We start from the raw sequence: 16,318 nt of genomic DNA on the forward strand, positions 1-16,318 counted from the left end.
TTATAGAAACGAAGAAAGAGGGTTTTGCAGAAGGGGGGATTGAGTCAGCGAAACACACACACACACACACACACACACACACACACACGTGCGTTCGTCTGTCATTCTGGAAAATATAAATATAAATATATAAAGAAATACACTGCCTAGCGCACCTACGAGATAAAAAGTCGGACGCTGATCGAAATCGTTGAAGAAGAAAAAGAAAAGTAAAAATAAAGCAGAAGTGATTCGTTATATCCGCTTTATCACTCTTCTTCTCTTTTGTTTTTTTTCTCTCTGTCCTTTTTTTTTGAAAGAAAAGATTTCCCTTCAGGGCTCTCTTCTCTCCTCTTGCACTGTGTGTGTGTGCTGTGCGGAGCAGCGAAGCATTCCGGGCTGCCGCCTTCTTCTCTTTCGTTTCTCTTTGCCTCGCCATTTATTTTTGCACTGCCGCCGCCGCCTCTCCTCCGTCGGTGCTCGCGCGTCGCTTCTTCGCCTTCTCCGCTCCTTATACGCATTTTTATCAGCAGACAAAGGAAAGCAACGTGAGTTCCCCGCCCGTCGTTGACGCTTCGTTGTTGTTGTTATCATTAGTAGTACGAAACGTGTGTCGGCTCAGCGAGGAGACGAACGGCAGAAGCAAGCAAGACGAAGAACAAGAGTAACAAGCGAGGGAACGTGGCAAAGAAACACGACCAAAGGAAGGGTGCGTGTCTGTGCTTCTTCTCTCTCCACACATACCCCCACACCCTCCAGCATTCGCGCTTTCTCACACTTCCTTTTTCCCTTTTTTTATTTGTTACATATAAAAAACTAAAAGAAAGTGCTTGTTGGCTTTCTTTGTCCTCCCTCGCCCCCCTCTCTCTTGTGGCCTTCGGTTTCCATTTTTTTTTCTTCTTGTCTTCTCTCTCGCGCGACGAAGTCGAAGCTCTTATCCCTTCCGCCCTTACCCACGCACTCAGGCACCAACGCACACACGCACATACACACGTCCTTCGCAAAGGAGTGGCGGGGAGACCGTAAAATAGCTGTTCCGTAACTCGTGTAATTCGGATTCCGATTCTTTTCCTATTTTTTCTTTTTCTCTCCCTTTTTCTGGTAGGTCCCTCCGCCCCCTCCCCTTCTCCCCCAGCACGGTCGTCACACAAGACGTATTGCGATAGCGCTGATCCGAGCGTTTACGCCTTTTTTTTCCGGGCTGTATTTGTTGGTGGGGCTGGGCCTGTGGTTTGTGCGGACCGCATCGCACGGCGTGCTCTTCTCTTTTGTTGTGTGCCCGTGCGCGTGTCTGCGTTGAACGCTGTTTTCGATTGTCTTCTTCTGGCCCTCCGAGAGAACGTGCGAGAGCGAAGAGAGTCAAACAACCAAACACGCAAAAGAAGAAGGAGCAGACGAAGCCGCGACCGCAGCGGCAGACATGCACAGCTGGGCGGCACCTACGCATTCCATGCACGCACGCACACCGAACGTCGCTCCACTACTACCTTTTTCGCCCGCGCCGTCGCCTCTGCGGGCCTCGCCCTCGCCGCATCACACCACCAGCCTCAGCCGCAGCAACGACAGCCGGAACAGCTCGTTCCTCACCAGCATGTCCATCGCTCCGAATGGCACCAACTCGAGTGCGGTGTCGGGAGAGATGGACTTCTCGGGGTGCCACACCGGCGGCCCCCACACGGACGACCTCTCTCCCTTCAGCAACGGGCTCTTCCTGTCGGATGGCGTCACGGTCGGGGCCACCTCGCGGGCCACCACCGCTGTCACGACAGCGACGAGTCTCACGGCGGATGCGATCACCCGCACCGGCGTGACGGAGCTCGACACGCTGAATGAGGTGAGTGGACACGCCGCCGCCGCGGCCGGGGCGGATCAACTTCGTTTTTCTCCTCCTGCTTCTGCGATGGCAACGATGGCGGTGGCAGCGGTGGTCGCCTCCCACGAACACGTCAGCAGGACGTCCACTTCGGTGCTGCACACGGCGGTGGCCGCCGTCTCCGACACACCGCCGGCGTACACGACGACCACGACGACAGAGGAGAGGGGCGGGGAGGGGGCGTGCGAGGGATTCCACGACAGCCCCTCGATGCCGGGCCCCGTGGTGGGGCCGTGGGGCACTGCGTTGGCGACGCCGATCCCGTCTGACGACGCGGCCGCGACAACGGACTCTGTCACGCTGCTGCCGGTGTCGACCGACGAGGAGAGCTGTGCGGTGCATGGTAGGCAGGACAGCGTTAACCCTGCTGCTGCTGCTGCCGCTGCTGCTTCTTTTTTGGGTTCGCAGCACTTCGCTCGTGCACCACTGCGCGTGCACTGGTGCTGTGCGGCGCATTGGCGAGCCGTTCACCGCATGGAGCGCGGTGTTCAGGCACCCGCCGCGGTGCCCGCCACGGACAGCGACGACGACGTCAGCAGCGCCGCACAGGACGTGTACTGCGTGCCGGCGCACGTGAAGCGACCACTCAAGGATCACGGGGCGGACGTGCGTGTGTCAGAGACACTCTTGCACCTCTGGCCCGAGGAGGACGAAGCGGAGGGGCACCGCGTCACCCTCGCGGTGCGCACGCTGCCGTCGTTCATCGCCGTCTCAACGTCGGCGCTGCAGCGCACCGAGCTGCCGCGGTGCGAGTTCTGCGGAAGAGAAGCCGTGCCGTGTGCGACGGCGGACGATGAGAAGAGAGGCGAGGAAGAGAAGAACGGGCAGGCGGGGCTGCGAGGGTCGGCCGGCGCGCCGGTGCCGATGCGATGTGGGACGGGTGCCGTCCCACCCTCGTCGTCCCCCCGCGTCACGAAGGGGCCGTCGCTGCTGCGGAGCGGCTCCACGCCGTGCCAGCGGCCCCTCCACCCGTCCAACGCCACGCCGACGGCGAACTTCTCAAACAGGACGAGCGTGTCGACGCCGATGCCGCTCTCGTCGTCGACCTCGTCGATGAGCCTGTGGTGGGTGGAGGGCGTATGTGCGGAGTGCACCGCTGCAACGTGTGCCACGAGCCTGCGTGATGCAGCGATGTTGGCGGCTGTCGCGATGTTTTAGATTTATATATATTTATATATATATATATATAGCTGTGTGACAGGAGAGGTGTAAAAGAACGAATTGGACAATCCTTTTTTTTCTTCTGCTTTCTCCGTCTTGTCCTCGTGTCATCGACACGTCGTCTTTCATTTCGTCGCCGGCATTCAATCGTCATTTTGGAATGTTTTCTTTTCCCTATACATTTTCCTATACATTTTCTTGTAAAGAAGGCGTGCGGATCGCGCGAGTTCGATTGTCGCGTTGCCTTGCACACACACACGCACGCACAAGCTGATGATCGTTTCTGAATTATTTTAACATGTTTCTCTTTTTCTCTTTCCTTTTCCTTTTTGCCCTGAACGAGTCATGTTCCTTAGCTCCTTTCGATCCTTCTTTCCTTCTCTCTTGCTCTTGTGTTTGTTGGAGATACTTATATACAGGTGTTGTTTTCCCTCCTGACTTTTGCGGCTCAGCTGTTCTATATCCACCCCCACACACCCACACACACATGTACCTCCCTTTTCTACTGACCCCCTTCGCTTTTAGTTTTCTCCCTTTGAGCGCCTTCTCAAACGAATGGTGAAGGACCGTAACGAAGCAGCTCGCCGCCGTCTGTGCAATCTCCTCCTTCTTTTTTTTTCTTCTCTCTCTCTTACATGATTAATTTGGTTTCGTGTATTGATTTCTGATGTTTTTCCTTTATCTCTCTCTCTCTATATACACATACACATATACATATATACGTATATACATATATATGTATATTGCTGAATTGATTTTCTTTTATGTAGAGGAAGTTGAGGCATCTTCCCTTGTCCTTTTTTTAAAATTTTCTCCCTCCGCTCTTCGTGTCTAGTGGCGTTCTGTCTCATCCACTGCGCACACACGCACACGCACATCACTCTCCCAGCAAATGAGCAAAAGAACGATGACGGCGAACAACGCATGTTCGGCGGGAGAGCCGGAAAGGTGTGTCGTTCTGCGGCCTTCTTCGTCGACCTTTTCCGCTTTTCCACGTGTATGATGACAAACAAACCAAGAAGAAAAAGGCGAAGGAACGCTGCGCCTCTTCTTCCTGCCCCCCCCCCCTTCCTGTTTTTTTTTATAGATAAATAATCGATGTTTTTCTTCCACTGCAACCGAGCATCGGGGAATCAGACGACATTCAGGAAAAGAGAAACTTGAAAAGAATCGATTTTCTAACAGAATGTTTTTTTGAATTCTTCCACTCTCTTGTGAGTTTTTTTTGTTTCTCTTGCATGTTTCATTTCCAGTTTTTTTGAAGCGCAAACACACACACACACACGAACACACCAACACCTTGCCAACTTGTGCTTTGTTGTGGTGTTATATACGCTTTCACGGTATACCTCGTGTTCCTGCACTTTACGTGTTGTGTGCGTTCCTTCCTTCCCCCCCCCTTCCGTTTTCCTTCTCCAGCTTTTAGCGGTGTTCACACATGTACCTTCGGCAGTTTGTGTGTTTTATTCCTTTAATGATTTTTCTCCCCTTTTTAACATGCCCCATGAGCACCCTTTTTCTTTTTCTGGTATTCTCAAAAATAACCCACCCCCTTGTTTTTCTTCTCCTCCCCTCTCTCCTCCCCTCTCTCCTCCCCTCTCTCCTCCCCTCTCTCCTCCCCTCTCTCCTCCCCCACACACACTCGTGCAGGCATCTCTTCTTCATCTTTCATTTCCTCCGGTATTCTTTTGCTGGAGGAAACTTTGCGTTGCAGTCCTTTCTTTTATTATTATTATTACTATTAAGAAAACGAAAAGCTTCTGCTGAGGCATCGGGGAGGCGACATACACGCACACCCATCTCCCTGCTTCAGGAACGGTTTTTTATGTCTTCTCTCTTCCTCCTCCTCCAAATTTGCATAGACTGACCGACACACTCACCTACACAATCACACACGCACCGCCCACGCATGTGATTAGGCGAAGTGCTGCTTCGGTGTTACTTTATATACCTACCGGCGTTTAGCACGAACTGCCACGCTATAGTTATATAAATATCTCTCTCGCTCTCTCCTGCTCAGCATCTTTGGCTTTTTCCTTTTTCTCTTGGTTGCCGCCCACCCCCCTCATCTCCTTCAATAATTCATTGCAGCACATTTTGTGTTTTATTCTATTATATCTTCCTCACCAGCGTTCACCTTCTTCCATTGTCTTCGTTTCTGGCATTCGCTGACCTCTCATTCGAGAGCTGGAGAAGAGGGGAGAGACGAGGGGAGAGAGAAACGTGGTGGCGTAGCACTGAGCTTTTAGTTCTCGAGTAAAGTAGTGAAGGTGAAAACGACCTCCCCCTCCCCCTTTTTTTTTGCGAAAAGGGAGGACCTCCTCTGTTTCTTTTCTTGTTTTTTTTTACCCTCTCTCTCTCTCTCCCTCTTGCGACTCTCATCTGCAATCGTTTTTTCCCCCTTCGCTTTCGCGTTGTTTTTCTGTCTCTCCTTTACCGAAATTTTTTTTCTTTCTTCTTCCTTTTCCCTGTTACGCTCCCCCCGTCCCGAATGCTTTTAAAAATTAATTATTATTATTATTATACACACACCCGCTCGCACCCACTCGGAAGCACAGCAAGGCTAACGAATAGCTCATCTGTGAAGGAAAGAGTCAAATCGATTTGCTCTCCCTCCTTTCTCTCTCTCCCTGTTTTTAACAGTATTGTTGTTGTGGTACATCGTTTTGTCCGTGTGCAGCTCGCCGTGTTGTGCACTGCAGAGGTTTAACCCCGTGTGCTTCATCCCACGCACCTTTAAAGCTGCTGTTTGTACTGCTTCACGGATGCCCACATACACATGCACCCCTCTCTCACCACACGAATTAGCAAGCAGGGTCACGCACACCTGCAAAGCTGCCCTCTTCCTTTGCATGAACTATATATATATATATATATATATATATATACGTATACATGCATCTGATATTGCTGGTCTTTACTCTGGGATTCGTACCTCCCTCGCTCCGTGCTGTGTGACGGCTTCCAGCTGCAACGAGTGAGCGGTGGAAAGAGAAGAAGAAGAAAAATACATATTTTGATCTACTTGCCTTTTTAAATCTGTTGTACTTTAAAACGGAAGCTTAATGGACATCGCTTTATCTGTGTCGTGCTTTGTTTATATATATATATATATATATATATATGTATTTCCAAATCTGTACTCTGTTCTCCATTACAGTCTATTGCTGTACCCTGAGTGGCTCTTCCCTCCCTTAACCAATTTTGCATATCGTATCTCCTTCTTAATGCACCGCTTGATGAACCCTCCCTCCTCTAATCCTCTCTCCTTGTCGTTCCCCTGTATCCCTACACAGCGGGGGGTATAAAATGGAATGGATGGAGGTCTGTGTGTATGTGTGTGTAGTAGACAAGCGGTCAAAGCTTATTTCTTTGCGTTCCACGGTCTTGTGTAACGCAACGCGACAGCTGCAGCAGCCACAGACAATGCAGCAGCAGCGCATCCCTCCTCTCTCTTTTCTTCCTTGTGTGTTTTCTCACTGCGTGACACAAGCCAAATCATTCGTTACGGTTCTTTTTAAAAGGGATGTTTTTGTTTTCATTTTGCTGTCACCCCCCCTTCTTTTTATCCTCTTATGTCCCTTTTCTTGACTTACCGTGAACAGCGGTTGGCGCTTTTACCTTCTTCCCACCCCCCCACCCCTCTCCTCGCGGCTCATCAAGCGGCGTCTGTGCCATACTCCCGCACCGTCTGCTGGGTTTATTACTATCATGATCATCATTTTTCCCCTTTCTTCTTTGCTTCCTCTCTCTCTTTGTCTTTCGCAGTGCAACGTTCGCTGGTGTTCTATTAAGACGTGTTTTTGTAGTTACACCGAACTTGTTTGTCTTCTATCACCTCTCCAGAGGAAGAGAGCTGAGGATCGTTGTACAGGAAGTTATATCTATGCTCTTTCCATCACTGGAAAATAATAATAATAGAAAAAATCGATCACACAAGCAGGCACAACACATACATTCGATGACCGCGTTTGTGTAGCCGAGCCAACGTTTTCTGGCGTCTATTTTTTTGTTTTAACGCTCTTTCCCTTTCCCTTTTTATTTTTCTTTTCTTTCTCCTTTCGGCAACATCTTGATATATCTCTTCCTATTAAGATGCGAAGGGAAAAGAGGTGTAGGACTCATCTTCTGCTGCCAGCGCTGCGCGTCGCTTGGATTTCTTACAAGGATTCGAAGTAGAAAAGCGAATTCCTTTATTGTTTGTGTTAAGCAGAAGCGAAGACACGTGCCAGACTCGGCGCAGATGAGGAAAGGGGAGAGGGAAAGGAAAGGAAAAACGAGAAGAGAAGGTGCGTAGAAGGCGGACGTGCAGCCTCTCCGTGCCCTGCCCGGTGATCCTTCAAACGTGTTCATACACCGCCGCCGCAGCAACAGCAACAAGAAAAGAAAGCACTCAGCGATGCTCCTTTATCTTATTTTTTTTTCTCTCTCTTGTGTGGAACTTACTCTATCGTTTACACATTATTAAAAGTCCTGTCTGTACTCCCTCCCCCTTTTTTTTTCGAATGGTTTCTTTGCTTCTTAGTGTTGTATATACGAAACACTTCTCTTTAAAGAATACCTCGGTGTGTCTCTGTGTGCCTGTGTGTCTGTGTGTCTGTGTGTCATCTCTTTTTTGTTTTCTTTCTTTCTTTCATTCAATATCCACGCACGCAGTAAGATGCGGCTAGAGTGAACCTGCTCTTCTTCATTGATTCAAATAGAGATGAGTACGATGAAAAGAAGAACAAGAACAGAAATAAGTTCAAAGTGTAACGGAGAGAGGAATGGGAGATAATGGGTTCTTTTATAAATGCTTATTCTTTGGTTTTCTCTTTCTTCTCTCTCTCTTTGTTGTTGTTTTTGTTCTCCCATTGAAAAAAAAAGGATTTTTGGGGAAGAAGCGTCCCTGTACGCTGTTATCTGCGGTGCTGCCCCGCCGTGCGTTGTCCTTTGTTCCTTTGTTCCTTTGCTTTTCTTTTTACCTTAAAAAAAAGAAGGCCCGCTGTGGTTCTCTCCTGTCCGTTTCTACTTTGACGGCAAATGTTGTGTATACATATCTATCTATATATCTATACTGTTGATCCCTCTCCCTTCTTCCTCCTCCTTGAGATCCTCACTGTCTAGTTGACAGAAGGAGAGAGGAGAGGGGGTGCTCTCCGTTGTCCTATGTACTTATCTCTATACATCCTTCTGCATATATACACATATGGGTGCCCGCCTCCCTCTCTTTTTCACCAAGCCGGGGCGAGGTGAGAAGTTGTGGTGCTTGTGGCCAGACCAGCCACCGCGGCGGCGAACGCCAGCAGCGGCACAACGCACGGCAGAACGTGGCTCAGTGAACCGACAGCGCAGACGGTAAGTAGGCGAGGAGGTAACAAGAAGAACGAGAGGAAGAAAAGAGATGGAGGGTGCTTTTTATTTTTTCAAAACTAAAAAAATACGATATGCAGCAAAAAGGGAAAAAGCGAGACACAACAACAATACGAGATGCACGGAAGGAAAGTCACGCGCAGCTTCTTGCGGGAGGTGTGGGCCTGCCCGTGTGTCAACGCATTTTTGTTGTTTCTGCTTTGTATCACGGCATCGGCCCATCGCATCTCCAGCTCATCTGGAGTACGCAAAGCCGCCACGAGAGTAAAATAAAACTGTGCTCTTCTCGCTGCTTCACTTCACTTTTCTTTTTTTTTTTTGACTGTGTGCTATTGATCATGGAGCCTGTGTGTATATACATATATATATATTCCCGTTGCATCCGAAATCGCTGTCGACTGGCTTTGCTCTCCCCTGGCTCGACTGGCTACCGTTCGAAGTGGATGTTGTCGGGTGGGCTATGGCTTTCACGCGTTGGTTCGTTTCTTAATCGTATTTGCGTCTGAAATCGGCTTTATCGGATTGTTTATCGTCTCTCTTTGTATTTCTGTTGTTTTAACGGCCCACACTGACGGTAAAAATGATTTATATATTTTACATTGTTTTCTCCGTGGACATGAGAGGAGATGGAATAGTTCAGAGACACGGAGAGTAAGGGAAAAAATAAAACGCAAGAGGAAAGCATGCGGTGGCGGCATTTCACGGCGAAAGGCATACACCTAACGGTATCTCGCTGTGTTGTGATGATTAACGCGATTTACTGTCCGCGTCGTCTCATAAACGCATTTGCTCTTATATATATATATATATTTTCCTTTGTGAAGGAGGAGGAACTGAAGGAACCTGTCAAGGAAAGAGGGAGAACAAACAGCGGAAAGCAGAAAAAAAGAACAAGACGACAATCTCCTTTTACTTTATATATATATATATATCCCCACCGTTGTGGCTGAACTTCGGGGTTGACTCAAAGCGGCACTGCTTCTCAGAGCGGGTGGGTGTGAGAGAAGAAGACCTCCGCGAGCTGTCCGAGAGCAGCAGCCGCAGCTACCACAACAGTTTCTTTTTTGGGTTTGTATACATACGCGCCTTTACTCCTTGTTTTTGTTTTTTCTCTCTCTCCCTTCTTTGCAGGCTTTCTATGTTTCGAGTCTGGTCATCTCCGTACCTTCGGGGTGCTTGGCTCTCCATTGTTATCTTTCGCTCGGTATACATACGCAAACACACATCTCTTTTTCCTTTTCCTTTGTCTTTTCTATCTTTTCACGGCCTTTTCCTGATTTATTATCATTTCCCCCTCCCCCAAAAAAGAAGACATCGCGGAGGGCTGGCTTTGACTTCCACCTTCTTAGAATATATACAACGGCATTCAAATGAGCAAAGAAGAAAAAGCAGTCAAGGCAGAAAAAGAATCCGCGACAAGACACGTCGAGAGACAAGAGTAAAGTATTGAAGAAGCTTGTGCTGACGTACTCACCAAGAAGCACGCACATACCGCTATGTGAACCAAAACGTGCAGCGAGCGCTGTGGAGTCCCCCCCCCCTCCCCCTGCTCTCTCTCTTGGCGGTACGTGAAACGGCATTTCGAATTGCGACAGGTGCAGCTCCTGTCGCCTCTCTTTCTCTCTGGACTTTCGCATCTTTTACGTTGCGGAAGATGGAGTACAACATGTGTGTGAGCGTGCGTGTGTGCCGTCGTTTTCATGGCGTTAGGAAGAAATAAGAATAATACCAAGGAAACCGCGGCTTTCCATGAAAGAGCAGCTCGCCTTTTTTCTTCCATCGTGTTGCTTGGCCAGCTCTTTTGATTTTCCTGTCTTGTCTCCTTCGTTCACGATATTCTTTTCTCTCTCTCCCTCCCTCCTTCCTTTCTACGTATCTTTTTTTCTCTTTGGGTTCCTCTTCCATGATCCACCCACTTCAACCCACCCTCCTCTGCCTTATCTATACATGCTTCGACGCTTCGACACAACCGCCGTACGCCACGCATTATTTCAACTTTCCGGCAGCATTCTCCGTCCTTTCTGCTGCTTCATGCGGACCGTTAAGAAGGAGGTAAGGAAGAAATATTAGGAAAAACATCCAGTAGAAGACACACACACACACACACACACACATACAGACACACAGACACACACAGGAACGGGGTGAGAACAGCGTTACTTTCGTGTCGAGGCACCCATTTCCCTTCCTTCCTTCTTTTCTGCCTTTCCACTCGTCAACGCACCGGCGTACGGAGCGCGGAGAAGGCGATACGCCTCTACCTATTTTTCCCTTTCCTTTCCTTTCCTTTCCTGTGTAACGCGTGACGGACAGCGACGAACACCCGAGCTGCCATCACCGCGAACCACACGATCGTGAAGGGTCTTCACTGCAGCTGGGAGGGTGCGCACGCGTCGCTGTTCTCTCCCCCTTTGTTGCTGTCTTATTAACAGAAGGAGACTACACAGAGGAGGGACGCTCGTCCTCATCGCCAGCAGCGGAGGCGAAGGACCTCCTAGAAAAAAGAAGCAAAGAAGAAGTCGCATTGGCAGAAGGCAACCCGACACAATAGAATCTGTACTTCCGTACTGTGAAGGACGCTGACCTTTAAACATTAAAAAGAAGTTTTGGGATTTTCTTCGCTCCGTTGGCGCCTGCTTCTCTCATTTATCTCTTCCGTCCTTCACGGAAACGCGCACTCAAGCACAGAGCAACAGCAGCAGCGACGAACAAGGAGAAGAAGAGGAGAACACAAAGCGTTCATCTCACCCGAAACAACTTTTCTTTTCTTTTTTTCCCTTACTTCCTCTGTCGACTCTGCGGAGGGACAGCAAGGGCAGGCGACGAAGGAAGGAAGCGGAGCATCATAGAGCGGGGCGACACACTTGGGCAGGAAAGGGAGCTTTCATTACTCCTCTCGGTTTCGAAAAGGTGCGTTCGCCGTCCAGCGTTTTTTTTGTTTTCTTCTGTTTTTGATCGGGTTTCATTGACGGGGTTGTCGCCACACACACACACACACAACCGGGAATTAAATAAAGGAGAATACTAAAAGAGAAAGGACAGTCATGTCGCGCGTGAAAGCCGGTTTATCTTGCAGCTGCTCGTCGCCGCAGCCACCACCACCAGCGGAAGCGCCGCTTTATCCATTGCTTCTCACCGAGATCGATGAGAACGTCGCTCCGTCACACGTTCCAACCTCGCTGCGGCTGCTTCAGCTGCGTCTACACGAGGAGCTTCCGTGCTTCCTGTCGCGAACCGGGAAGGATCAGAGACGAGCACCTGCGCCGCTGCCAGCCGCGATCGCGGAGGTGCGAGGGAGGAGCAAGGTGAACTCAGCGGAAGTCGCAGCAGCAGCAGCAGCAACAGGGAAAAACTCCGCCGAGGCGCGTACGACGCTGACTGGGCCGTTGCCTCCAACGTTCCACACACCTCCTGCGGAGGGCGCGACACACGGAAGCCGGCAAGTCCATGTTTATTCCCCCGTTGCACACGAAAATGCCGAGACGGAAGATGTGGCGATGCCGTGGTCGGTGGGGGCCGCGCCGGCCTCGCCGCAGCGTGGGGCCGCAGGTCCTTTTTCTACCAACAAAGCTGCTGGTGAAGTCGACGGCTGCCTGCCGCCGGAAGGGTGCAGCTGCGAGGACGGCGGAGTTCGAGACAGCGCTGTTTCGCAATTATTTTTCAGCGAGTCATTCAGCGCTGTCCACAACTCGAGAGAGGCCACAACGATGGACGGTGACGATGCCAACGACGACGACGATGACGACGACGACGACGATGATGATGATGATGATCGAGCAGCGGTGGAGACAGCTGCCTCGTTTATTTCACTCCTCCTGCGCACACCGTCACCCACCGAGGCAGCGTGCGGCGACACGCAGCGCAGTCCGCGTGTGCTGTGCGGTGTCGATGCCGACGAGGCAGCAGCAGCGGAGGCGGGTGGCGTGAGCTCTTGCACGCAGTGGCTTTGGCAGACGTCTCTAAGGCCTGGTCGTTTTATCTTGCCAGTTCATCGCGCGCTCGCGGTGCGTGTGCTTCACTTTCCGGTATTCCGCACGGCGGCGGAGCTGCGGCCGACGACGCTGTGCAGCCCACCACGTGCAGCCGCTCCTCCACTGTTTGGCCGCAGCGTCGCTCTCGTGCTTCCGTGCGGCGACGACGACGACGGCAATGACATCGCAGCCGTCGCCGACAGTGCCGGGGCCGATCACGTCCACTCCATCTCCCTCTTCCCCTCCTTGGCGTCCCCTGCGGAGGGACCACCTTCTTCATGTGCTCCTCCCTCCTCAGCCGCGGTGTCGCAGCGGCAGGCTCGACTCCCAACCACGTTCACGTCGCTATGGAGCAGTCCGCGCTGGCAGCGCCTGCGCAGCTACACCCGGTTTGAGCGTGCCGTGCAGGAGCGCACGCGCTGGCGTGGCGGTCGACTCTTCCGCAAAACCGGCGCCCTCTCCTCCTTGCTGTCGTGCGACGACGACGGCTGCTCGTTGTGTTGCAGCTCGTCGCTGTTCACGTCGCCGCGTAAGGCGCTGTGGAGTCCCGTGAACCCACCACGCCGTGGTAGACACCGCCATCCCCGTGACAGTTCGCAGGGCAACGAGTGCGTGGGGGACGACGACGATGCGCGAGAGGAGGAGGAGGAGGAGGCCGTCAGCGCCGCCGCGCTCTGGGCGGCGGAGCAGATGTGTTTGTTCAATGAACCTACGCCGTGACGCAGGAAACGCAGCGCACCAAACCAAAACGGCAAAACAGAAAGAAAGAGAGAGAGAGAAAGGTAGTTTGAAAACGATGAATAGAAAATAAGATGAAATGAAGAAACTTTATCTATTTATTTTGTTTTGTTTGTTCATAGAATCCACCGTTGTGTGGTTCGCCTTCGCTTATTCCTTTTTCCTTTGTCTCCTCCCTCCCACCCTCCACCTCGCTGCGGCTTTGCGTTACTGCAGCAACGAAGGGCCTCACCGCTATAGATTTTCCTCCCTTTTCTGTTTCTGACTCCTCCTCCCCCCCCCTCTTCTTTCTTCCTCCAACTTTGCATGCTTAAATCAAACAATCCAATGAAGACCAAACCAAGAAGGAAGCGGCTGGTTAATAATGAAAGAACCCAATACCCATTGCTGTTATTATTAATGATTTACCGCTTTTGTTTTTTGGGTTTTTTCCCTTGTCCCTTCGTTCGTTGGATCGGCTTCTCTTCTCTTCTATTTTGCTTTTTATTTATTTATTCGCCGGTTGTGTAGCACATCTCGTTGACTCTTTGTTTTTGTTTCCTCATTTTAGTTTCTCGGCGCAAGTGGGATAAAGCAGTGCGCGCGTGTATGTGTGTGTGTGTGAGAGAGTGGGGAATGCACGCTGTTCTTCACAGCGCCGCGCCCTTTGCTTCACACACACACACACACACATGCGGACACGTCTTCTTCCTCTGATTCTGCACTTTGTTTTTCGCTCTTCCTGCTCTCGGCCGCACCCTCCCCTTTCCCTGTTATACAAGGACTCAAGATGGAAGGGGTCTTGTTCATCGCTGCTGCACGTCGCGTGCGCTTTCTTATTTTGGTTTTATCGGAGCCGGGAAGAAGAACTTAAAAAAGAAAGGAAAGTCCAAAGAAAGAAGGACGTGGATTCTTTTGCCAGCATTTGTTGGTATTGTTGCTCTCACTTCCTTCTCCAGTGGCAGCAACGGTACCAATGAATCATGGATATTTCTTTATTTACGGATTTCACTGCTGCGAGGCAGTGGGCAGCAGCACCACGTCTCTCTTACCCTGCCACGCCGCCACGCAGACGCACGTACCCGCTCACAAGAGAGGAAGGAAGAAAACACGCAACAGGAGACAGAAGACTCCTCGACACAGCACCGTCAGAACACACACACACAATGTTTTTGATTTATTGTTTTCTTCTTCTTCTAGCGTTTTTTCTTGTTTTCGTCCACGTGAAGCCGAAGAAAACGAGGAGGACAGAACCTCGACCGTTACAGACAGGACCTTTTCTCTTCTTCTCTTTATTAATTCAGAATGTGATTTCTGCTCCGTACTATACTTCGCACGTTGTTCTTTTTTTCCCCTTTTTTCCTTTTTGTCGTCTTCGTGGATACCTACACAGAAACACGCACCCACACCCCCACACAGTGACAGACAACGGCCGTAGCGACTGTTGTTATCGCGATGTCACTATGCAATCTCTCCCTCTGAATCTGTTTTGCAGACATATACAGTAGTAGTATTTTTTTAATAGTGTTTTTTTCCAAAGAAAGTGGTGACAGTGAGATGCGATCGGACCCCTCTGATCATCTTCACACGGCATAGCTTGCTTTCGTCATCTTATTGTTACTGTCATTGTTGTTTTTGTTTTTTTATTCGACTTCTTCTGCTGTCATTCGATAATGTTACACGTACGTGTTTCAGTGTGGCGTTATCCTCCACCTTTCTCTCCGTTGGCGGTTACCCTGTACACTATACCGTCCATTACCCCCCCCTCCCCCCGCTATCCTCTTCACTTTTTCTATAACCCTCCTATCTCCTTTTTTTTTTCCTGGACTTCCATGCTTCGATTCTCCATTTCCATTTTATGCGATCGATATTTTTTCTTTTTGTTTTTCGAGGCCTGCTTGATGTTTGCGTGTGCGCTCATCGGCTTCATTTCCCCTTTTTCCTTTCCCGACGCTATGCAACGCTTGCTTTGAGTATATCCATATCTATCTATCTATCTATCTATCGAGGTATACATGTACTCGAAGGTTGCTTTTATATATATTTGTAAATATACACATCCCCCCCCCAAAATCCTTCCTGCTTCTCTCTTCTCCCTTTACTTTCTATCTGTGGCTCGCCTACTGGGCGAGAGGCGTCCGCTGTGGGCTTCACCGGGTGCAACTGCTTTTTTAAAACAAACAGAAAAATAGGTGGCGTGGATCGCATTCAACGCGGTGCGATCCCATGAATCGCCCACCGAGAACACCGACACAAACGCAGGGCGGTGAGGTGAGGTGGGAGTCCGTTTGATCCACTTCGCAAACATGCTTTCATAACAACAGACAAACAACAGCGCAAAAGGAAGAATAGAACTATATATGCGCTCCGCTTTTACGGTGGAAATATATGTATCTTCCACTTCCTTGTTTTTTTCTTCGTGGCTTCAGTGGGGCCTGTTTTTTCCTCGTTCTTTTACTGTTGTTTGTATATACAAAAGAAAAAATATAAACAGGTTTCTTCCATCATGGCGTTTTACATGTTCCACTCCAACTCACCGTCCCGCGTGCCGGTATCCTCGTTTTTCTCCTTCGTTCTGGCTATTGCTTTTCATTGCTCTTTCCCCAACCGAACTCAACGAATATACTCCCTGAGCTTCAATAAAACCTTTGCTGTTGATGGGCCTGAAGACAAAAAGGTTTCTAATAGAAATTCAGCTCTGATTTTGTGTTTTTTTTTTTCATTCCCTTTTTTTTTCTTCTCTCGTGACTCTGCGCTCTTTAAGAAGTGAGGGGCATCGGCTGACTTGACAAAGGTCAGGCCGCCGCGGAGCTGCACAGGGATGAAAGGCTGAGAAGGAGAACTCGAAGGTATGGAAAGGTTATGAAAGCATACCGAAGCAGTAAATAGATACATCGATCGTGGAATGACAGATGAAGTCGCAAACGGCGCCTTGTGGACGTATACGTCTATGGAAACGAAGAAATCGCAACGAGAGGAGGCCCTCCTGAAAAAAACACGAGATGGAGCGTTGTAAAGGGTGTTTGAAAACACAATACAGACATATATATCTAAGAACAAACAAGGGTGTTGTGAGCCACTCACTGCACCCACGGGGCAACCCCAAAACAATGTGTTTGTTTCTTTCTTTTGCTGTTCATTCTCTTGTTTCCTCCGCGGGTTTTTTTTCTTTGCTGGCGTTGATCTCGTCTCCGTTCTGCTCCTTGTCTCCGCATCACCGGACCACCATGACAACACTCCCCGGTGATGCCTTGTACGGACACTC

At 49.9% G+C, this 16,318-nt stretch overlaps 2 protein-coding genes across 3 annotated transcripts; both read left to right on the forward strand.

The window, feature by feature from the left end:
• Positions 1-1,570: 1,570 nt before the first annotated feature.
• On the forward strand, positions 1,571-3,010 carry ABB37_08303 (hypothetical protein; the record flags this gene model as incomplete). Its single annotated transcript, XM_015807258.1, has 1 exon — positions 1,571-3,010. One exon carries the CDS (start codon positions 1,571-1,573, stop codon positions 3,008-3,010), a length of 1,440 nt encoding a protein of 479 aa, XP_015654207.1.
• A 6,484-nt stretch (positions 3,011-9,494) lies between these two features.
• Positions 9,495-13,056, forward strand: ABB37_08304 (hypothetical protein; the record flags this gene model as incomplete). Of its 2 annotated transcripts, none has more annotated exons than XM_015807259.1 (1): positions 9,495-13,056. In XM_015807259.1, exon 1 carries the CDS (start codon positions 12,073-12,075, stop codon positions 13,054-13,056), a length of 984 nt encoding a protein of 327 aa, XP_015654208.1. In that variant the 5' UTR covers positions 9,495-12,072. The 2 variants fall into 2 exon arrangements, with proteins under 2 accessions (XP_015654208.1, XP_015654209.1); XM_015807260.1 differs by having other exon boundaries at positions 10,370-13,056.
• Between the last annotated feature and the right edge of the window lie 3,262 nt (positions 13,057-16,318).

This window comes from Leptomonas pyrrhocoris, assembly GCF_001293395.1.
Source record: "Leptomonas pyrrhocoris isolate H10 chromosome Unknown, whole genome shotgun sequence".
Classification (NCBI taxonomy): Eukaryota; Euglenozoa; class Kinetoplastea; order Trypanosomatida; family Trypanosomatidae; genus Leptomonas; species Leptomonas pyrrhocoris.